General features: G+C 39.3%; 1 protein-coding gene across 3 annotated transcripts in view; it reads right to left on the bottom strand.

The window, feature by feature from the left end:
- The window catches only part of AFG1L (AFG1 like ATPase), a 135,545-nt gene that overhangs the window by 22,491 nt on the left and 89,328 nt on the right, over positions 1-23,726 (bottom strand). For all 3 annotated transcript variants that reach the window (XM_075126624.1, XM_048844860.2, XM_075126625.1), the window contains 3 exons: positions 15,443-15,525; positions 8,066-8,136; positions 7,709-7,809 (listed from right to left, as the gene is read on the bottom strand). In XM_075126624.1, coding sequence (XP_074982725.1) covers positions 7,709-7,809; positions 8,066-8,136; positions 15,443-15,525 — 255 coding nt within the window. The remainder of the gene's footprint in view (positions 1-7,708; positions 7,810-8,065; positions 8,137-15,442; positions 15,526-23,726) is intronic.

The following is a 23,726-nucleotide window of genomic DNA, read 5'->3' as shown; positions in this document are numbered from 1 at the left end:
AGAAAATTATCCATGGCAATGGTAGCTACTTTCTGTTATAAAACCGTGTTTTCAGTTGCTTATAACTATACTATAAGCAAAGTTTGGCCTGAAATTTTCCATACCAGATGGCTGCCTCAGACTGATTTTTTTTGGAAAGTTTCAGCTAAAACCATTCTGCTGTTTGAGAATGAAGCTAAGAAAAAAAAATATTGTTCTGCCCATGTTAAATTTTTATAACTGTTTTATTGAGACGTTCCAGTGTCGCCATCGCCATGCTTTGGAACAGTGACATGACATGTGTCAGGAGAACTGCCCTAATGTTACGCACATGTCTTGAGCTGTTCTGTGAAAATCTGGGAGCTGCGTGTGGAGCTGAGAGCCCAGGCTCACAGCCCCCCACACTGCCCCTCTTAAGCTGTTGGAAGTGCTCCTGGTGAGGACACATGCCACCGACAGAAGGAGTGTAGTGTGGACATCAGCCACCAGTGGTTGTAAGTCCATCTAACATAGGTTGACTTATGTTTCTAGGGTAGACATGCCTATTAATGTAGATCAGACCTCAGTATAGTTAGATCCATAGAAGTTAAGGCCAGAAAGAACCATTAGATCATCTAGTCTGACCCCATGCATATCAAGCCATTACATTTCACACAGTTGCCCAATAATCTGTGGTTAGTTAAAGCACATCCAGCCTTGATCTGAAGACATCAAGAAATGGAGAATCCACCAACTTCCTTGGTAGTTTGTTCCAGCAGTTAAAAAGTTGTGTTTAATTTCAAATCTGAATTTGTCTTGCTTCAGCTTTCAGCTACTGTTTTTTGTTAGGTCTTTCTCTGCTGGATTGAAGAGCCCATTAGTATCTGGTCTTTTCTCCCTGTGAAGGTACTTGTACACAGTAATCAAATCAGTGCTCAATCTTCTTTTTGATAAACTAAACAGATTAAGTTTTAGATTGATTTTTAAGTCTCTCACTGTAAGGCATTTTCTCCAGTCCTGAGGTCATTTTTGTCTCTCTTTTCTACACCCTCTCCAGTTTTTCAACATCCTTTTAAAAATATGTACACCAGAACTGAATGCAGTATTCCTGTGTCTATCTCACCAGTGCCATATACAGAGATAAAATAACTTCCATATTCCTACCTACTGCTTCCCGGTTTATACAACCATGGATCACATTAGTTCTTTTTGCCACAGCATGACACTGGGCTCTCTTGTTGAGTTGCTTGTCCACTATGATCCCAAAATCATTTTCAGAGTCACTGCTTTCCAGGATACAGTCCCCCAGTCTATAGGTATGGTCTGCATTCCTCATTCTTAGATGTATAACTTTGCATTTGGATGTATTAAAACAGTTTATTTGAATGTATTTGAATACAGCCAAATGCAAAGTTGTATTTCTAGGAAAGAGGAACGCAGTGACACAGATCACTCTATGCTGTAAAACTGCATGGTCTCTTACCCCTTTAGTGGCACAGGGAGGACAACAGCCATTAGGTCAAGTGGTAGAGGTGTGTGCTGCGGATCTAAAGGTCCCAACCCACTGATGACCGAGGTGGGGGTCAATATGGTTCCACATAATGGAACTTCTGTGTTTTTAGTTTGCTTTTTAAAAAAACCTAAGAAATTACATATGAAAATAACTTGGTCAAAAGAAGATTATTAAGGTTGCAATATCAAGCACTCAAAAATTAGGAATTGCCAAAAGTAAGGTTGCTCATGCACATCCCAGTCTTCCGCCACCTCCTCTTCCCAGTTCCTTACTCCTAAGCTCCACTTCCCAGACCGCGTCCCTGCCTGCTGTGTTGTACACCCTTCCATTGTAATTCATATATGGCAATGGGGTGAAGTGGCTTCTCTGAGCGGTTTCACTCATTGTTAAGAGGAGGAGAAGTGAGAACAAAAGGCAAAATTAAAGTTGGAATTGGAACTTTCCCTGAGCATTGTCAGTATCAGCTGTTCAGGTTTTTTTTTAAAACTAAAACCTCATTAGTTGATTTTCACATATTTATTGTAAAAATTAACTCTCAATACTCTGAATTTTAAATTTATAACTTTTCTTGTTACTGTTGTTTTAAATTACTCACAGAAACTTATGACTGTAAAATAATTTTTAATATGGAAAGTTTCCTAAGTTCACTTTTGCTTTTATTAAACAAATTTCTACCACTAGGCCTGCTTTTGTCCATCCACTGTAAAAAAAAAAACAACAACAGAAGGCCCTAGGGAAGAAACCTGGTGGCATTTCCCCTAAATCACTCTATGGGAAGACAGAAGTTTGAACCTTGGTGGAACAAACAAGAGATTCCACAGTAGAATTTTTAGGCCCTCCTGAGATCCACATGGATCTTAGGGAGATGGGCAGGAGGCCAGTACCTTTGGCATGAACTCAGCGTTTCCCTATCCACTATCCTATGGTTTCTAGGCAGCATAACTCATCCTGCTCTTTCCCAACTCAGCCCCCAATAATGGAGGATCTACAGTACATGGGGAATACAAAAATCTCAATGGAGCCTTGGTTACCTCAAAAATCAACCATCAAACTTTCCACAGAATACTCAAAGGCATTAGCCTTCACTGGAGATCAATGAATAAAAAAAAAATCTGGAGTTTATAAACAAAATAGTTTTTGAGATAGTAAATTAAAAATGTTAGATCTTTTCTGAAAATTAAAATATTATCAAAATATTATCCTCTCTCAGGAAACTGAACAGAAAGGTATTATTTTTGTGTTTTGTTTTTCAGGAGAGTGTATGTAAAAAAACCAAAGTATATGGAGTTTGCTATCATGTCTCTCTAATAAACAACAGAGTTCAAAGATGATATTTTACTGAAATGTATTTCTTATTAGAAGTATTTTCATGTCATCCCTACTTCATTGCTCTAGGAGTAAGAAAGCTGGTATATTGCTCAGATTCTCAGCTCAAAAGAAAATAAATTTTTTATTTTGCACAAAAAGGAAAAGTATGTGTCTTTCTGGAGGTATGTAAAACATGTTGAAAATTGTCAAGATCTGAGGTCCAGAAAACTTGCCTTACAATAAGAGACGAAAGGAGATCAATCTAGCTAGCTTACTGAAGAAAAGGTCAAGAGGTGGCTTGATCAGTCTTTAGGCATCAGCACACTAGAGGACTCTTTAATCTAGCAGATGGATATGTAACAAAAGCCAGTGGCTGGAGCTGAAGTCAGCAAAGTTCAAATTAGAAACAAGGCACACAATTTTAACAGGATAAACCACCATTGGTTTGGCACAGATTTCCAAAGGATGTAGTAAAATTCTCCATCACTTGGAGTTTTTAAATCAGAATTGGCTGACTTCTAAAAAGAAAAAGTGGGTGTGGTAATATCTTTTATTGGACCAACTTCTGTTGCTGAGAGACAAGGTTTTGAGCTACACAGTCACTCTACTTCAACCACAAATTGTTGGACTAGATTCAGGAGTTCAGAGTGAAATTTATGGGTTGTGTAATACAGGAGGCCAGACAAGATGATCATAACAGTCCCTTCTGGGATTGAAACCAATGGATTTAAAGGTAAAATTGCCTGGCTTCACATTTTGATTCTGGTTTTGTCAGACGGGAGTGAATCACGGTTTCTGAAACCTAACGCTTTTGGTTTGCTGAGATGGATCACACCAGAGCTGGCAGGTTTTGCAAATCTTATTACTATGTTTCATCCAACAATTTGTGTCATAATGCAGACAACCTGAATAATTAAACAGTAGTACGCTGACATGTTACTTTTCATATTTGAATAAGCTGTGTCATCCTGACACAGAAGAAAGGTAGGGAAGTTTAGTTATCTGCAAATAAAAATATTAAGAGGGCAATTTTATTTTTTTTAAATATTACTTCATACTACAAAATTAGAGAAGAAACAAGGTTGGGTCCAGCACAGTCTATTGTGACACAAGGACCCATTAGTACCAGCTGGCACTGTTCTATAATGTTCTATAACAGCATTATAATGTTCTATAACAGCAACTCCTATCAGCCTGACAAACTGACTACACCTAACACACTGCTTTCATAATATTTAGGTCATGTGAGGTGTCTAATAAAAAGGCCATGTGAGCTGTCTAATACAACTGTATGTCATATAGAGCCTCAATCATTGCAAGATGACTGTAAGGATATTTAAGGAGCTATGTGTATGTACTGAAAATATGTTTTTGAGTCTGTGTCCCAGGCATGGTTGACAAACAGGTTTTGCCAGACAAAGGGATGCATGTTCACCTATTGCCTAGGTTCACATGTAGATTAAGCATCGTAAACCAACACAATGGAAGTCCGTTTTGGACTCAACACCAGTATGTGAAAACAACTTGGAGCCAGCACACCAAGAAAGGAACCAGAGGACTCATCCTGACTCTGGAGGAAAAACAATGAGTTCTGGTAAATACAAGGAGAAGCAAGGACATTTTGTTATCCTGCATTGAGGAAGTAAATGGACAGTGTGTTTACACTCATGAAAACAGGATCTCAATGAAGATTTGGTTGAATGCACTGAAAAAGGCTTAAGGATGCGATAAACTTATTTAGACAAAAGGTAAGACTGCTAAGCTAAGTTTAGTTTTGAAGAAGTATGTTATACTTTTGCTTTATATGTAACCATTTCTCTTTCCATTATCCTTGTTCACTATCTCTTAAATCTTAGCCTTTGATAATAAACTTGTGATTGTTTTCACTATAACTATATCTCAGTGCTGTGATGTTATAAAGGACCTGATCCGGAGTTGTACCAGTCAAGTTGTACGTATACTGTTCTCTTGGGGACAAGAAACCAGGTAATTTCTGTGGGTATCCAGTGACAGGGGCTGGATACTATAAGGGAACGCTTTCAGAGGGGGCCAGGGGCTGGGGTGCACCTGTTGCTAACCTGCAAGGCAAAGTAAGGGCTAGCAGGACCCTGAGGAGATTGTTTGGGTGGTTAATGGGCTTGTGGGGTCAGGGAGCTGACATCCAATTAAGTACATGTAAATCTTCCTCTCGCCAGAGACAGGGAGGTAACAAGGTGACTCTCAGTCCTGGGTACCCTGAGAAAGTGGCACATCTATCTACAACTTCTGGAATGTAGAAATCCCAGAAGCCCATGAATGCTGGCTCTGGGTAGGCCAATCTTTTTAGTCTGAAGGTCAATTTGTTGCACAAGTCTCCTTTTTCTTTCAGCCCCCAAAATGTTTTATACTGGGAAAGACTGCACAGTGTAAGTGAGGAGTGATGTAAGTGTAGGCCAGGCGTTATTTCTCCCTTGGTTGGGAGAGCTGAAAGCATCAAGCCAGTGTGTGAAAGTATTTTGAGTAAAGCACAAGAATTCCAGAAATTCTTCTGCACCTCCTCTATCCCAATAGCAAGTGGTTACATAACACATCACCCATTTTTATTTGCAATGATGGTTCTCTAACAACTATCATCACTGCATTGGGGGACCTCTCCTACCCATACTATTAGAAGAGTTCATGGGTTTCCACCCTCCCTGCTCCCCAGCTCCTCCTTTAGCCTTTTTTTTTTTTAAACGTGAGGGGGTTTGGTTTTGGGATATCTGGTCCCTTTGTTCTTGCTGGTTCAGTTCCTGTATGGAGCAGCCCCCCAAAAGAGCCCAGTAACGTTAGCTGCAGCCCCTTTAAATTTCTTTTCCTAGTCAGCCCCATCTAGGACTTAATGAGCCTGCTTCTATACTGTTTTTAAGATCCAGGTTGTCATATGGTGATGGGGGGGGGAAGGGAGAGAGATTCCATCTCTGAGCAAGGACACTTGTTGGATGTCCAATTCTGTATTCTGCAATTCCTTGCCTAGTCATTCAAAGTCTCCTCCTTCACGCTCATTGAGTCCCAATTTCTTTCCCCAACTCCTAGTCTCTCCCTCTCCCCAGTCCCAGTCTCCTTACCCCACCAGTTCCCACTTCCATCCCATTCCTCATCTGATCCGTCTTGCTCCTTGTTCCAATCTCCTTGTCCAGCCAGTCCCAGTTCTCCCATCACACCCCAGCTCCTTGCCAAATCTGTCTCTCCTCCCCCACTGCCCAGTTCCTCCCACTAGTTCCTAGTCCCCATCTCCTTGCCCAGCCAATCCCAGTCTCCTTGTTGCTCTTCCCCCAGTTCCTTGTCCAATTTTTTTGTTCTGCACCCCCAGCCAACTGGCTCCCAGTCTCCCATCCTCTCATTTCACTCACTGGTTCCTAGGCCCAGCATCCCTTCCCCTGCGTCTGAGCCTTCTTGTCCAGCCAGTCCCAGCCTTCCCAATTCCAACTCCCAGTCACAGTTTCTCTCCTCTTCTCCAAGCCCAGAATCCTTGTCCCAATCTACTCCTTTCCCTCCAGTGCTGGTCTGGCTTTTCCCACCGTGTATTCAAATCAGATGGCTTCCTCCATCCAGCTGCCTGGGTGCCAACAGGGGCATGATCAAGAGCATAGGAGAGACGGTTTCCCTGCTCTCACTTCCAATGCCTGGTCCCACTCAGGCCTGAAGCAGCTGGGAGCAACCCTTACAGGGAAGGTCCTTTTGAGCCCCTGGGCCTCTCTGGCCAGGAGTGTGCTCAGTTGCTCTGTGGGGAGGACTCATGTACAGTCTGGTCAGCGCTATGAGGGGATGGAGCATGCTCAGTAAGGAAATTCAGAGATTTTAGTTGTTAAGCTCTAGCAAGTCTCTACTGAGCATGTGTGGACTGTGATTTTTCAAAGGCTTATAACTTGGTCAAACTCAGGTGGATTTTCACAGGGTTGGCAAAAAGCACATCCCTGACATAAAGGCAACCTTCTGCCAAATTTCAAGTTCCTTCTCCATAGCCTGGGGGCACAACAGCATTTAACAGAAAAGGTCTCCATTTTTAATACAGGCAAAACAACCCATTTTTCCCTAGCCTCGTTCTCAGAAATGACTGAAACATTTTGTCTGAAATGTTCTAGTCCACTTTGAAGTAGACACTCAGCATGGGAAATTTAAGCCCAAATGGTTAAAGTTTGCCATAGTTATAAACACCTGAAAACAGAGTCTTATAATAACAAGTATTTGGTATCACTAATAATAGGCAGTGCTACCAGCCATGCCTGTAACACAGTTACGTAACTGGCTAATGTTATAATTTTAGAGTCCAGCTGACAAATTATCACTGCACTAAACTTTTACCTCTAGAGACCTATCTTCAAACCTGGGTTAGGTCATGTCTGAACAAGGACTTCATGGAACATCTTTAACTTATGACTACATCACACAACTAGCAGAAAACTTGGCACTATTCATCATCATTGGCAATCTTTGCTTAAAAGAGGCACAGAACTGAATAGCAGGCAATGACAGAGATGTGCAATGATAGTTGTGTGGAGAAGCTTGCACAGCACCTGTCTCATGCTTTGAAGTGCCATCAAACCATCACTTGAATGAGCATCAAGTTTACCCAAAATTTTAAACACATTATAATTTTGTTTACACGTGAATGTGTTTTGAGTTTTAATATTCAAGCAATAAAACTAATTATCCCAGCCACGTAATTCTATTTAGATTTTTAATTATATTCTAGGTTGCCTTCAAGAGATTATTATTGCACCGTTATCCGTAAGGAAACGTTCATAGGCGTTCACCCTTTTTTACTTTTGAATTCACATCTTTTTTTGTAAGTTTTAAAAAACCATCTTTGGGATACCTGGGGTTTGGAAAATACAAACTTTAAAAAAAAGCCCAACAACTTTGAAAAGACTCAGTGTTAAACTGATCTAGATTTGACTGGGTACTCACTCTGTCACATAGCTCTTCAAATGTGAAGTCTGCAATGGTTCCACAAGCTTTATTCAGCTTCAGCTCTCTGCCTTGCACTTTTAGAATCCTTGGTCTAGTTACTATGGGAACATGAACAAAGACTCAATCTTGTCTGGATAATTACTATAAAATTCATCTCTTACAGATAGGAAATGCATAGCTTGATGAATAATAGCACATGATTCAACACATAAATTAGACAAAATGCTGATACAATGACTGCCACTTGAGTGTGGCATCAACCCATATACAGCAATGGAACTTATTAATTGGTCAGTGGAGATTGGGCATTGTGTTCTAAATGTATTCTCTTTCAAGAGAAATTAACTTACGCACAATCATTTTGTTTCTGAGCCAGCTCATCAAACAACTTATCCATGACAGCCTCCACATCAGCTTCACTTGTGCTACAGTGAAAAGAATAATAGAATATGAAATTAATAACACTTGAAGCCAACATCAAACAGCTGCCTGAGCCTGCTTAGCTTTTTGCCCATAAAAAACAGAGAACAGGATGTTATGCTCTAAATACAAACATTAGATTTAGAATACACTTAAAAGCAGAGAACATTAACTCTCAGGTAGATGATTCTACCTTATTTGCATACACTGAAAGACTTCTGTGTTTTGAGCGGTTTCCAGTAATGAGGCAATACAGGCAAAGCAAATCCATTAACACTATGTGTACCCAATGAGAAAGAAAGGCTTCTGGCTCTATCCTGCATGCAAAATAAAAGCAAATAGACAAGGCAAGGCAAAGCAGTCAAGCATCTGAAGACGTATCCTTTGAAATCTCTGAGAGGGTACATTCTGAAATTAAATATTGAAATGACTATTTTAAAAAAATCAAGTCAAACTGACTGTGCTGATCAAACATTTTCAAGTTAAAGTATCAGCTTTGAAATACCAATCTGATCAATCAACATCAATAAATTTATCAGACTTCTTCCCTTGTTTGGGAAACATCAGCTATAAACAGCAAAGACTCTCACAAAATCACCTTGTGGAGCACACAAACAAACTAATCAGAAGACACTATATGGTTTATAGAGTCCAAATTTATAAGTGTCATCGTTTCTGTGACCTTTTTTCTCATTTTACTAAGCATATTATTTACACTTCTCCTTTAAAAACAGAGTATGAAACCTGATAACAGTAACAAAAAATTATTGTATATCATCAAGCCAAAACTTAAGTATACAATACTTCGTCCAAATTCATACACAGTGATCTGTCAGTGAATTTACTGTTGGTGTGGAAGTCCACCTTTAAGAAGGTATAAGAGGCAATGAAGTTTCATTGGTAGCGTAGTTGTAGGCCTTTCTTAATTGACAAATAATGATCTATCATGTTGTACTATTATTCTCTTGTTTACTGTGCCTTAAGCACTTTAACTACAATTAACATTGAAACTAATTAAAATCAACTGAATTAATTTCCAAGAGGAAATTTAACTACAAATAATGTTGTAGGTTTACAACACAAAGCTGTTCAGCATTTCTGGGGTAGAGGTGAGTGGCTGGGGGGAAACAAAACCCCACATTGTTTTAAACTGCATCATGAAGTATAAAGTCAGTCTGAAGTGCTAGGAATGTTATATTTTTCAGTGACACCTTCTGCAAGTGCCATTTCAAACAGTAACACTTATAAAAACCAAATCTTCTAAACGGGAAGTTGTGTCAGCGTAACAGTATAACTTTCTTTAATTCGTATTAGACTCTCTCATTAATAGTATTATTCCAGTGGCACATTACTGCAATGAAATGACATTAGGAAGGAAGTAGTTCAATCAGAAACAAACCAGCAAAGGGATAAGAATATTAAAAATTATTACAAAATGTTTGACTTGAGGGCTACAATGAGCAGGAAGTGCATGAATTACAGTTTTTTTAGGTAGATATTTCATTCCTAAAATTCCATACAATTCCTGAGAAGATTTGTGTTGGAAGCTGACAGTGAAACCAAGCAAGTTTACTTCGATCATCACTCTCATAACTTTGATTATTATATGCAGAGTCCATTTGAAGAGGAGTGGAATACAGTTTTATCCACATTTATTTGCATGTTTAAAATAATAGACTATGTAGATTACGAAGGAAGAAGAGGATTGTGTTTTATAAAATAATTCTAAGTGATAACACTATAGCCGTATTATATAGGTGTCCTAATGATTGCCTTTACCAGAAAATTGAGTCATGTCAGAGCACACCTGAAGGAGTCATGTTTGATGTTAAACACAATTTTGCAGTCACTGTAGACAAGGACAAGCTGCGTTTAACATTGCAGTAGTTGGTCATGGTTAAACCCTGCTTGAAGCAATAGAAATGTAATTGTAGTAGGGCTGTCAAGTGATTAAAAAAATTAATTGCAATTAGTCACGCGATTAAAAAAATTAATAGTGGTTAATCGCACTGTTAACAATAATATAATACCATTTATTTAAATATTTTTGGATGTTTTCTACATTTTCAAACATATTGATTTCAATTACAACACAGAATACAAAGTGTACAGTGCTCACTTTATATTTATTTTTGATTACAAGTATTTGCACTGTAAAAAAACCAAAAGAAATAGTAGTTTTCAATTAACCTAATATAAGTACTGTAGTGCAATCTCTTTATCATGAAAGTTGAACTTAAAAATGAAGAATTATGTAAAAAAACCCAAAACCCTGCATTCAAAAATTAAACAATGTAAAATTTTAGAGCCTGCAAGTCCACTCGGTCCTACTTCTTGTTCAGCCAATTGCTCAGACAAACAAGTTTGTTTACATTTGCAGGAGATAATGCTGCCCGCTTCTGGTTTACAATGTCACCTGAAAGTAAGAACAGGTGTTCACATGGCACTGTTGTAGCCGGTGTCCCAAGATATTTATATGCCAGATGCACTAACGATTCTTATGTCCGTTGATGCTTCAACCACCATTCCAGAGGACATGCGTCCATGCTGATGATGGGTTCTGCTCGATAACAGTCCAAAGCAGTGCGGACCCACGTATGTTCATTTTCATTATCTGAGTCAGATGCCACCAGCAGAAGGTTGATTTTCTTTTTTGGTGGTTCGGGTTCTGTAGTTTCCGCATTGAAGTGTTGCTCTTTTAAGACTTCTGAAAGCATGCTCCACACCTCGTCCCTCTCAGATTTTGGAAGGCATTTCAGATTCTTAAATCTTGGGGTAAGTGCTATAGCTATCTTTAGAAATCTCATATTGGTACCTTTGCATTTTGTCAGATCTGCAGTGAAAGCGTTCATAAAATGAACAACATGTGCTTGGTCATCATCCGAGACTGCTATAACATGAAATATATGGCAGAAGGCGGGTAAAACAGAGCGGGGGACATACAATTCTCTCCCGAGGTCAATCACAAATTTATTTAACACATTATTTTTTTAATGAGCGTCATCAGTATGGAAGCATATCCTTGGCCAAAGCATGAAGGGGCATACGAACATTTAGCATATCTGGCATGTAAATATCTTCCAATGCCGGCTACAAAAGTGCCATGCAAATGCCTGTTTTCACTTTCCTGGTGACATTGTAAATAAGAAGAGGGCAGCATTATCTCCTGTAAATGTAAACAAACTTGTTTGTTTTAGCGATTGGCTGGACAAGAAGCAGGACTGAGTGGACTTGTAGGCTCTGAAGTTTTATATTGTTTTGTTTTTGAGTGCAGTTATGTAACAAAAAGAAATCTACATTTGTAAATTGCACTTTCAGATAAAGAGATTGCACTACAATACTTGTATGAGGTGAGCTGAAAAATACTATTTCTTTAGTTTATAATTTTTACAGTGCAAATATTTGTAATAAAAAAATACATGTTGATTTCAATTACAACACAGAATACAATATATATATAAAAATGTAGAAAAATATCCAAAATATTTAATAAATTTCAATTGGCATTCTATTGTTTAACAGTGCGATTAAACTGAGATTAATCGCAATTAACTTTTTTAATCGCAATTCATTTTTTGAGTTAATCTTGTGAAGTAACTGCAATTAGTCAACAGCCCTAAATTGTAGTAAATATTATAATACTAAATTGTTTATATGGTTGATAAACAATTAATAAACCAATTCATCATCTATCAGATGTATGAAGCTTTCAGTGGCATGCTAGTCACCATTTAACTTTTAAAACTTTTTCAGGTAGCACTTAAAAGTCAATTTTTTCTATATGAAGCCTTAAAAGGAATTGCAGCTTTGTAAGTTTTGTAAATTACAGAACGGCAAACCTGATCTTTCTTTATAGTATCCTACTTCGTGCAAAAGAAGGTCCCTCAACTCCAAATTTCTGTAGCATTAGACAACACAGCCGCTCCCCCATCAATAATTAGAAGATACAACCACTCCCCCAAAAATGTAACAGGGAATCTTAATCTTCATTTAAAAAAATAAAAATAAAAATGGAAGCTTCTAGTATTCAGTAGGATGATACTACCACTGAGGGCGGTGTCTTATTTTGGTATTTCAAGTGGGTGGTACTTATTTTGTAGATAGAGCTTGGAAGATTACTTCTACATTCCCCCGCCCCCCCCCCCACGCCTCCCCACAAAAATCTGACCTCCATTCTAAACACAGAGAAATTTCCATTTTTCAGGACACACACATACCCTGTTTATTTATCGAAATTAAAGTTGTGCTGATCATACTTATTAATAGACAGCAGGGTGTGAGGATGGTGGACAAGAATCAGTCAACAGGGGGTGGGGGGCAGAAGGAGGGGCATGGCAGAGTTGGCAGCAAAATATTTCAGAGATCTGACAAAAAATGTCAATGCCAGCTCTACAAAGACTGAAGGTCCTCGTGCATGTAAAAGAAATGTGTATTTCTATGGAGATGGTGAGAAAGGGAGGCAAAATGCATCCATCCCTCTGTTGGAGTTGCAAAGATTCTACTAATTTTTCTTTACTTCACATTACACTATTTCAGTGGTTTTCAAACTTTTTTCTGGCGATCCAGTAGAGGAAAATTGTTGATGTTCGTGACCCAACAGAGCAGGGGATGCGGGGCTTGGGGAGGGCTCAGGGCCAGGCAGAGGGTTGAATTCAGGGGTGAGGGCTGTGGGGTGGGGCCAGGAATGAGGGGTTCAGGATGTGGGAGGGGGCTCTGGGCTGGGGCAGGCGTATGGGAGGGGGTCAGGGCTCTGGGCTGGGGGTGCAGGCTCTGGGCTGGGGCCAGGTATGAGGGGTTTGGGGTGCAGAAGGGGGCTCAGGGTTTGGGGGGCTCAGGGCAGGGGTGTAGGAGGGGGTCAGGGCTCTGGGTTGGGGCTGGGGATGAGGGGTTTGGGGAGCAGAAAGGGGCTCTGGGTTTGGGGGGACTCAGGGCTAGGGTAGGGGATTGGGGCACGGGGTTGGGATGCAGGCTTACCTCGGGGGGGGGTGTCCTGGTCAGCGATACAGCCAGGGTGCAGAGGCAGGCTTCCTGCCTATCCTGGCACTGCAGAGCACGCTGCACCCCAGAAGCAGCCAGCAGCAGGTCCAGCTCCTCGGCGGAGGCGCGCAAGCGGCTCTGTGTGGCTCTTGCCCGCAGGCACCTCTCCCCGCCCCCAGCTCCCATTGGCCGTTTCCCGGCCAATGGGAGTGCGGAGCCGGTGCTCAGGGCTAGGGCAGTGCGTGGAGCCCAGTGGCCCACCCACCTAGGAGCCAGACCTGCTGCTGGCTGCTTCTGGGGCGCAGCGCAGTGTCGGAACAGGTAGGGACTAGCCTGCCTTAGCCCGGCAGCACTGTCGACAGGACTTTTAACTGCCCAGTTGACGGTGCTGACCAGAGCCTCTGTGACCCAGTGCCTTACATTCCAAGACCCAGTACTGGGTCGTGACCCACAGTTTTAAAACCACTGCACTATCTTGTGGGTTCAGGAGGCAACCAGCATCCTTTTAGTGACGGAAAGCTGGATGGGACTACCTTCAGTCTCCATCACTATCACTTGGTCATAAGTTTTGCAACTAGTATCATGTACTAGAGCACTAAGCCTTGGGGCAGATGTGTATGTCCCAGTTATGGTCCTTTAAACTGGAAGCTGTAATTGCAGGTCACATTCTTGTTCTTAATCATTTGGCTTACAGAAAACCGCATAAAGCTTTCTGCCTCTTAGGTGCGGAAGCAAACAAGACAGATCCAGGGTCAGGGCCCCGCGTGCCTCTTGGACAAAAAAGACTTGAGAGGGAAATAGGTGCAGGAAGCAAGAATCAGACGGGAAGAGTGTGGGGAGAGGCTGTGAAGACCTGGGGCAAGGGTTAGAACGAAACCCTGCTGGGTGATTATGACTGTTACAGTCCATATTTCTAAATGAATATAGAAAAGCCCTGAGTAAAAGAACTGGAACTGGACAGTTTCCTGGAGCATGATTTCACCTTTTCCAGGTGGTATCTGGCCACTTGCTTCCATACTCCTTCCCACAGAGGCTAACTATGCCAGATCCACAGTCACAGCCTTTGAATAAAAGCTCGCTTTTGGTTTCTGGGCTCCCATAAGGTACAGTACAGTACCATTACGGATTCACCAAATGTTTGTTCATTAAGTATAAGGCCTAGATCCTGCAAAGATTTACACATGCACAGTGAAGTCAGTGAGACTACTCATAGGGATAAAGTTAAAAGGTGCCTAAATCTTTGAGGGATTGAGGCCTAAATAAGTACAATTTTGATCTAATAATTCCAAGAATAAAGAAAAGCACCATGTATTTAGAAAAAAGGAAAAACTTTCTAGTATTTAAATTCTCTTCCTCTACAATGCTTTTTAATAAAATGAATACTCAAGAGTAATTTCACTGTTGTAATTTTACTAACTAGTTCTTTCTACATCTAGAGAAACAACTGTAACTCTTTAATTTTATTATGTGGTACAGAGACATTTAATTTCAAGAGGTCTGTCTCCCAGGTTGAAGCCCCTGAAGGTGCTCATAAACCTTTGTTACTGGAAACATGCTTTGCGACTACATTGTAATTACACCATGGGCAAGAAGATATTAAAACTATAAATCTCATTTAAAATAAATTTGTCTGCACCACTCTGGTTGCCACTGACCTAATGATAGACTTGCCTTAAAAGCGCGTTGGCAAAGACAAAAGTCTGTGATGCAAAGGTGTTCCAACATTTTGACTCAAAGAGAAGATGTTTCTATCAGGCAGATGTATCCACTTGTACTTATGGCTGTATTGTGTATCATTTAAATATTTTTATTATGTTCAAATACAAAGTAAATGCTAAAGTAAATTCATCGTGGTAAATACAAACAGATCATCTGTCAAAATAAGACTTTTTTTTATACCCACACCCAACATTAAATGAATCCTTGTCAGAAGATTTCTATAAATACTTAATTACTTTAATACAATATGGATGTTCTTCTATTATAAGTGAATTGCACACTCTCCTACAAGAGGATATTCATTACTTTCTAACCATCTGTCACTTCAGTTCTCCAAACACCACACCTCCCCAAAAATCTAATTAGTTTTGATTCAGTTGCACATTGTAAATGAAGCTAGTGTGGATATTGAAAATGTAGTTTAATGAAGTTAACATTATGGTATAATGGAAGGCAGTCTGCTGTACAAAATGGATCAGAAGGCAAAGAAAAAAAAAGTCACACTCTTCTAATTGTATTATAAATTTTTCCTCTCCTACTGAGTGAGAAGTTATTGGCTATTAAGAAAAAAAAAGGGGTGGGGGGGGCCAAAAATCCCACAATAGTTCAACTTACAGGTAGTAAAGTTTCCCTGCTGCAGGAAGAACCCGTTTCCTATAATCTATTCCAGAATCAAGTTGGATTGTGCTGCAGTATTTCTACAGAAACAAAAGATAGCATGATTACTTTCCTCAGTTCTGGCATTAGGGAATGCAGGTTATAAAAATAAAACTAAAATACTAAAACCATACAAACACAACACAGTCAATCATACTCTGGAAAGAAAGAAGTACCCTACAACTACTTCTAATTTGTAGCAATCTTTATATTTTTTTTAGTGCAACCAAGATTATAAAAATTCTTTAACTTGACTGAAACAGAAATACAGTTTTTAAAATAATCAACTAATTAACTTTGTTGGGAAAAGGACTGAAGCACAGAACACAAAGATTAAAATGCTCTCCCTAGACCAATTATTTTCTTCATGCCCAACTGATGTAAGTCATAATAAGGAACATATTTTTTTATTTTTAATAAACTATTATAACCTCTCCATTTCCATATTTGAACCATAATGTATTCATGATCGCTCACTGACCCTATTGCCATAATAACTATTCAAGCAGAAAGCATAGAACCAACAGTACCAGGTTGCATACTCTTTGGGTGAAATCCTGGCCCCATATAATTCAATAGCAACTCCCTCATTAACTTCAGTGGGGCCAGCATTTCACTCTTTGACGGGGACTATGTCTTTGGGGATGAGGGGATTGGGTTTTTTTAGTTTTTTTTTTAAGTGCCCAAAACACATTTGGATAAACTTGAATCAAGAAGATAAACAATAAAGCAGAATTTTTTTCAGACAGCTCAACAATATTAAGATTACCCTTCATTCCACGAATCCATACAGTACCAAACTCCATGAAATTGTTGTGGATCTCAGCTTTCCTCTGTATTAATAGATTATCTTTAACACTCTTAGTAAAGATTTCATACTTTGTTTTTGAGAATCTTTTCATCAAAGTTTGTCTGACTGTTCGACTAGGTCTGATCATTGATCAAAATTACTTTAAGCAGATAACTAATACAATTCACAAGTGTCAAATCTAGTCTATAACAACTAGATAGCAGAAAGAATAGGTTAAGGAAACCTTAGAATACCTTCACTATAAATCTAGGAACACTCTCTTTCTGATGAGTGTGCTGCTTTCCTAGGAATTAGGAAACAAAACAAAAAGTTTTGATGAAACAAAAAGTTCACAGGAGGGGACTGTGATGATAGGGAATCTTGCTATCACTTTATAATTTTTCTTGGACATTGCTGAAGATTCTGTAGATCTAAAAGTATCAGCTGTATATTTTGATTTAGCCTTCTTCCTCCTTTTAGAAGACATAAGAGTAAAGGAAAAAAGTGAAAAGGGCACCTTAAAAGAACAAAATCCTAGGAAAGAGAATTATTAGAAATGCCTGGGAAGGAAAATAAAAACCAACTCCGCCCCGCCTAAATCAAAACAGCAACAAACCTAACATAGATTAAATGGCCACAAAAGTAAAAAACAGAGTAACATTGTAATTGGAAAAAATACGCTCTGGAGATAGGCAGCAGCATGAACAAGCAAGTGAGGGATGTTTGAACTTCCCCTTAGCATCATCTGTATCTACTGGTAAGCAAGGCAAAGTAGCAGAGCCCCAGAATTTTACAGCAAGGCTGGTGTAGTCTGCTTTTCTTTGTCAGGAAGCCGTACTCAGCATTTCACTCGCTAGAGCTTTCTAGTTCAACAGAAATGGATCAACGAAAATGTAATTTTTTTTGTCAGCCAGAGAAACAAATTTTGGCAAGAGTTATCAGTGCTCTGAGGTCATATAGATCAGCTTTGGGTCTCTGATAATGCTTTGCACTGGTTTCTTTTATCTGGAAATAGTGATCCCTCACTCTCACAGATCTTGGGAGACAGGCCAGTTCTCGCTTGCAGACAGCCCCCCAGCCTGAAAGCAAATACTCACCAGCAACCACACACCATACAACAAAAACACTAACCCAGGAACCTATCCTTGCAACAAAGCCCATTGCCAACTCTGTCCACATATCTATTCAAGGGACACCAACATAGGACCTAATAACATCAGCCACACCATCAGAGGCTCGTTCATCTGCACATCTACCAATGTGATATATGCCATCATGTGCCAGCAATGCCCCACTGCCATGTACATTGGCCAAACTGGAAAAATCTCTACGCAAAAGAATAAACAAACACAAATCCCGTCAAGAATTATAACATTCAAAAACCAGTTGGAGAATACTTCAACCTCCCTGGTCACTCAATTTCAGACCTAAAAGTCGCAATTCTCCAACAAAAAAACTTCAAAAACAAACTCCAACAAGAAACTGCAGAATTGGAATTAATTTGCAAACTGGACACCATTAAATTAGGCTTGAATAAAGACTGGGCGTGGATGGTTCATTACACAAAGTTAAAATTATTTCCCCATGATAATTTTCCCCTTACTATTACTCACACCTTCTTGTCAACTGTTTGAAATGGGCCATCCTGATTATCACTACAAAAGTTTTTTTTTCCTCCTGCTGATAATAGCCCACCTTAATTGATTAGTCTTGTTACAGTTGGTATGGCAACACCCATTTTTTCATGTTCTCTGTGTGTGAGATATCTATATCTATCTATCTATCTTCCTACTCTATTTTCCAGTGCATGCATCCGATGAAGTGGGTTTTAGCCCACGAAAGCTTATGACCAAATGAATTTGTTCGTCTCTAAGGTGCCACAAGTACTCCTCGTTTTTTTTGCTGATACAGACTAACATGGCTACCACTCTGAAACCTGTGGGTTTCTTGGAATTTTGCAGGAGATTATGGGAGTTTGACCTCATTTTCCACAATCACTTAGGGCTTTTAGGAGGCTTTTCAAAATCCTCCACTACTTCAGGGAGTTGTGGGATAGGTATCCAGAGGGTAGTGCAGCTGCAATGGAACAGAAGAGTTGGAGTATGGCTAAGGGGCAAAGTGCATCTGAAACCCGATAGCTAGTTTGGTCACACTGCACTGTAGGTACTTACAATGATGTTATCTCACTAGTTCAACTACCAATAGTTCTAATTTGCTAGGGAAGATGCTTTGCATAATTTCACTTTGCTGGTGAGGAATGGGGACCGATTATGCAGACTACTGTTATGAGCAGGGTGAAACCTTGTTACGGGTTGCGTTTAAACCTCCTTCAGAGTGATGTGTGAATGAATTCCCCATTGAAGGCAGATAAGGGCCCACATCTAAAACAAAGCCTCACAGAGTCTGCCCAGAAATAGCACTAGGTTTGGCTGGGTATTGTGATCAGACGTATGGGGGTGGGCGGCAGAACTGTGGAGAGAACACCCAGAAAACTAAAAGAAAGCCTGAAGGAGCAGCTGAAAACTCGATGGCTGACTTTGCAAGTGGTTTTTGTATCAGGGTGCAGGCTGAAACGATTGCTCTTGAGCAAAAGCAGCTGCTTCCTGCTATTAGATTCTGTCTGCATTCAGAGACACAGGACTTTGTACATTCTTTTTAAATAAACAAATCCTGCATTATAAAAATACCGATCACCAATTTCTATTCCCAACTGGAACACCCACAGGGCCCCAAAAATTGAATACTGCACGGGTCAAAAAGGGGCAACACTACTGAGGTTGGCAGAAGTACGGTAGCATTTGTTGCTACTGTTATTCATAGCTTGTTTGGCTGATGGGGAGTTTACCATTGTGAAGAAGGTAGGAGTTTGTTTTAATCATCCCAGTGATTTAATCTGTATAGTGAAGGAGTTTATGGAGATGAGAATTGTGAATATACATATTATCAATAACAGCTACGAAGTACCTTTGTTGTGCTCAATTTGTGGTTGATTCACTCTTTTGCTGTATGTCTGCCTTGCCTCCTTTTGTTCATAGGTTAGAAATCTTTTTTAGAAGTGAATTGCTATATTGATATTAAATGTAAAATGATTGGTATAGGATCACACAAAATCTATTCTGAAAAATATCTGTATTGGAAACACAAACATGCAGACTAGCTGCAATATCGAAACAGGGTAACTTTAACCAGAAGGGCAACAGAATATGTACATATCAGGGACATGAAATATACATTTTGTGGGTTTCTATTTTCTTTGCTCTGCTCATGTGCAGGGAGAGGCACAGAGATGGATTTAGGGGGATTGGAACGCAGGAGCAGTCCGATATGGAGCATTGTATTATACTGAGCAAGTGGTACAAGCACTGATTTAGGGGTCAGTTACTGGAACAGACACAATGTCTTCCTCTTTAGAAGCCTTTTGGTATTTATTAAATATTTCTCTTTGGAATGGCTGGTGCTCACACCTTGTTTCCGTGTCATGGCAGATATAGTTCATTGTAAGTTCTTTGTTGTCCTGCTCAAAGCTGTCCTGCCTTTCTAACAGTCCTGGTTTTTCATCTTCAAACCAGAGTAACTAGAATATTCATAGTCCTGTTTCATAATGCTCTTTGTATCCCTGGCCCAGGCATGCGTATTATTGTCCCAAAATTCATTGAATTGGACTTTAAAGCCAGCCTCTTACTGCCACCGCTTGCCAGAGTGATGCTATACTCGGCAAGGTGCTTCAACAGCTGGTTGTAGATGATCGTGTTCCCAACAGAGTTCAGCTGCAACAAAATCTCCTTACCTTTCTCTGTGGTCACCAGTGTCTGTATGTCTGCCACTGTCTTTTCTTTTTAAAAGTGAGATAGCTCAATGAGGCCCTAAAGCCTATTTGGCTAGGCACTGTATACAAATAACAAAAAGATGGCCCCTGCACCAAAGAGTTTATAATCTAGCTGGCAACATGCTCATAGGAAAGCTTTCTCTGAAACATGATTGCTGTTAATTAGATTGTAAGATCTTTAGGGCAGAAACCATTTTTTCCTTATGCATGTGTGTATAGTACCTAGCATAATTGGACCCTGATCTAGGAGTGGGGCATCTAGCTGCTACCACCAAACAAATTAATAATACAAATAATAAATAATAAATCACAAAGGAGTGGATCATTGGAGAGTAAATATGCAAGAAACTGATGCTGGCAAAAGTAGCACACAAATGAGCTCTGGTGTGTGCAGTATTTTTGCAAAGGAGACTAAAGAGATTTTCATTCCAGGTTTCTCTAATATAGGCATGGCCACTGTTGGAGAAGTTTAACAAATCCCAAGTTTTGTTTCCATATTTGTAAATTAGGAATAATTTTAATTTACCTACCTCACAGGAGTGTTGTGAGGTTACAGTTAATGTTTGCAAAGAGCTCTGTAAGGGGGAAATGCTGTAAGTGTTAAGTATTAGGAAATGTAACTGGTATGTATTGTAAAAAGAATGAAAATATGCACTAGAAATATTGTATAAATTCAAAATTGAGGGCTTTCAACACTTGAGATTTATAAAAGACGAAGATTGACATACATAAAAAAGGTAAACATTATGGAAGGGCTATTAGTATGTGCTTGTATGAAAAGATGTGTACTGTTCACAAGTACAAATAGTGAACATTATAGAATGTATATAAATGTATTGTGGCAGGTCTAGAAAAATGTCCTTTTCTCCCCCTTATAGATGCCTGTAAAGCTTTATTTATAAATTTGGGAACTGGAAAAAATGATAGTAAAATTTTACAAACTCTTCATGTTCTTAGATGCACTGTCACGGACTTCCCAGCCTTTTAAACTTAATCTTTTATTAACATTTTAAAAAAAGACTAATATGAACTATAGGTTTTAATTTCTCTCTCTTTGGATAACTAACTTCTCCATCTTCAGACTGATTAAACCCTACAAATGTGATTGCATTCTCATACTCACTAATCACCACCAAGAAATCCTAATCAGCAGCAAAAGAACTTTAACTGGAGTCCTCAGATTGTTAGTCCTTAATTGTTAAAGCCACAATCCTAACTATTGGTTTACATTTTTAAAATGGAGCTTTAAACTTTCAGATTTCATCTGCTTGTGCTAGACTTCTCTTATCTTTGTCCCTAAATAAAAACTTAGGGTCAAACCTAGAGTTAGCCTACTCAGGCCTTGTGCTGCTACCTTGGGTTTCCAGCAATTTCTCTGTGCAATGAAGGTATTTAAGGACTGTGACTTCTTACCCCATTCAATTCAAATGCATAAAATTAATCAGCCTTACAATTTATTTTGAACTGGTTTATGTATTTATGTATACAAAGGACAAATACAATTACAGTCTGAAAATGCAATTAGTAAGTTAAAAATAGAGAGTTATCATGTACTCATTACCATATAAGTGGAAGAAAAAGCTTCTGGTTCTGGAAGGAAAAAATGTGAAGCCTCAAAGCTCAAGTGGGGGTAGACAGCACTAAAGAAGAGGCCATAAAACTTAGAACGGCCAGTGGGTTGGATTTTACACTTTGAATAGCTCTAATGCTGCGGTTAAAAGTTATTAAATGCACAATGGCTGTATAAATCATCATAGAAATGCAGGACTGGAAGGGACCTCGGTAAGTCATCGAGTACAGTCCTCTGCAATGAAGAAGGACTAATTATTGTCTAAAGCTTGTCTGACAGGTGTTTATCTAACCTGTTCTATGATGGAGATTCCACAACCTCTCTAGGTAATCTGTTCCAGTGCTTAAGTACCCTTACAGTTAGGAAGTTTTTCCTAATGTCTAACCTCAATCTCCCTTGCTGTAATTTAAGACCACTACTTCTTATCCTGTCCTCAGTGGTAAGGAGAACAATTTGTCATCCTCCTCTTTATAACAACCTTTTATGTATTTGAAGGCATCATGTCCCCCTCAGTCTGCTCTTCTCCATGCAAAACAATCCAATTTTCCCCCCAATCTTTCCTCGTAGGTCATATTTTCTAGACTTTTAATATTTGTTGTTGCTCTCCCCTGGACTTTCTCCAGGTTGTCCACATCTTTCCTGAAGTGGTGTGCCTAGAACTGGACACAGTACTCCAGTTAAGACCGTATAAGTGCTGAGTAGAATGGAAGAATTACTTCTCATGTCTTGCTTACAACACTTTTGCAAATACATTTTTGACGCATATTTAATCCACTATAACCCCCAAATCCTTTTCTGCAGTACTCCTTCCTATGCAGTCATTTCCCATTTTGTATTCATGCAATTGATTGTTCCTTCCTAAGTGGAGTACTTTGCATTTGTCCTTATTGAATTTCATCCTCTTTATTTCAGACCGCTTCTCCAGTTTGTCCAGAATTTTGAATTCTAATCATGTCCTCTAAAGCCCCGGCAACTCCTCCCATCTTGGTATTGTCTGCAAACTTTATAAATGTACTCTCGATGCCATTATCCAAATAATTTATGAAGACACTGAATAGAAATGGACCGAGGACACATTCCTCCAGGACCCCATTTGATATGCCTTTCAAGCTTGACTGTGAACCACTGATAACTACTCTCTGAGTACACTTTTCCAACCAGTTGTGAACTCTCCTTATAGTAGGCTTGTCAAGGCTATATTTCTCCAATTTGATTCTGAGCAGGTCATGTCAGATAGTATCAAAAACCTTACTGAGTCGAGATATATCACATCTACTTCTTCCCTCCTATCCAAAAGGCTTGTTATCCTGTCAAAGAATGATATTAGGTTGGTTTGACATGATTTGTTCTTGACAAATCTACGTTGAGTGTTACTTATCACATTTCAGAGTAACAGCCGTGTTAGTCTGTATTTGCAAAAAGAAAAGGAGTACTTGTGGCACCTTAGAGACTAACCAATTTATTTGAGCATAAGCTTTCGTGAGCTACAGCTCACTGAATGAGCTGTAGCTCATGAAAGCTTATGCTCAAATAAATTGGTTAGTCTCTAAGGTGCCACAAGTACTCCTTTTCATTTTACTTATCACATTATTTTCTTCTAGGTGCTTACAAACTGATTAATTGCTCCATTATCTTTCCGGGTGCCAAAGTTAAGCCAATTGATCTATAATTCCCTGTGTTATCCTTATTCTCCCTTTCATAAATAGGTATTATAGTTGCCCTTTTCCAGGCCTCTGGGATCAATCCTGTCCTCCACAAGTTCTCAGCAATAAGCACTAATGGCTCAAGGATCTTTTCAACCAGTTCCTTAAGTATTCTAGGATGTATTTCATCAGGCCCTGCCAACTTGAAGACATTTAACTTGTCTAAGTAATTCTTAACTTGTTCTTTCCTTATTTTAGTTTCAGTTCCTACCCCATTTACATTTATGTTCACTATATTAATCCTCCAATCACTGCTAACGTTTTTGGTGAAAATAAACAAAAAAGGTTTAACATTTTGGCCACAGCTGCATTTTCTGTTATTGTCTTTCCCTGCCTCATTGAGTAATGGGCCT

This window comes from Caretta caretta, chromosome 3 (genome assembly GCF_965140235.1).
Source record: "Caretta caretta isolate rCarCar2 chromosome 3, rCarCar1.hap1, whole genome shotgun sequence".
Lineage (NCBI taxonomy): Eukaryota > Metazoa > Chordata > Testudines > Cheloniidae > Caretta > Caretta caretta.
Note: the sequence above shows the minus strand (reverse complement) of the source record. Positions and strands in the feature narration are given on the sequence as shown.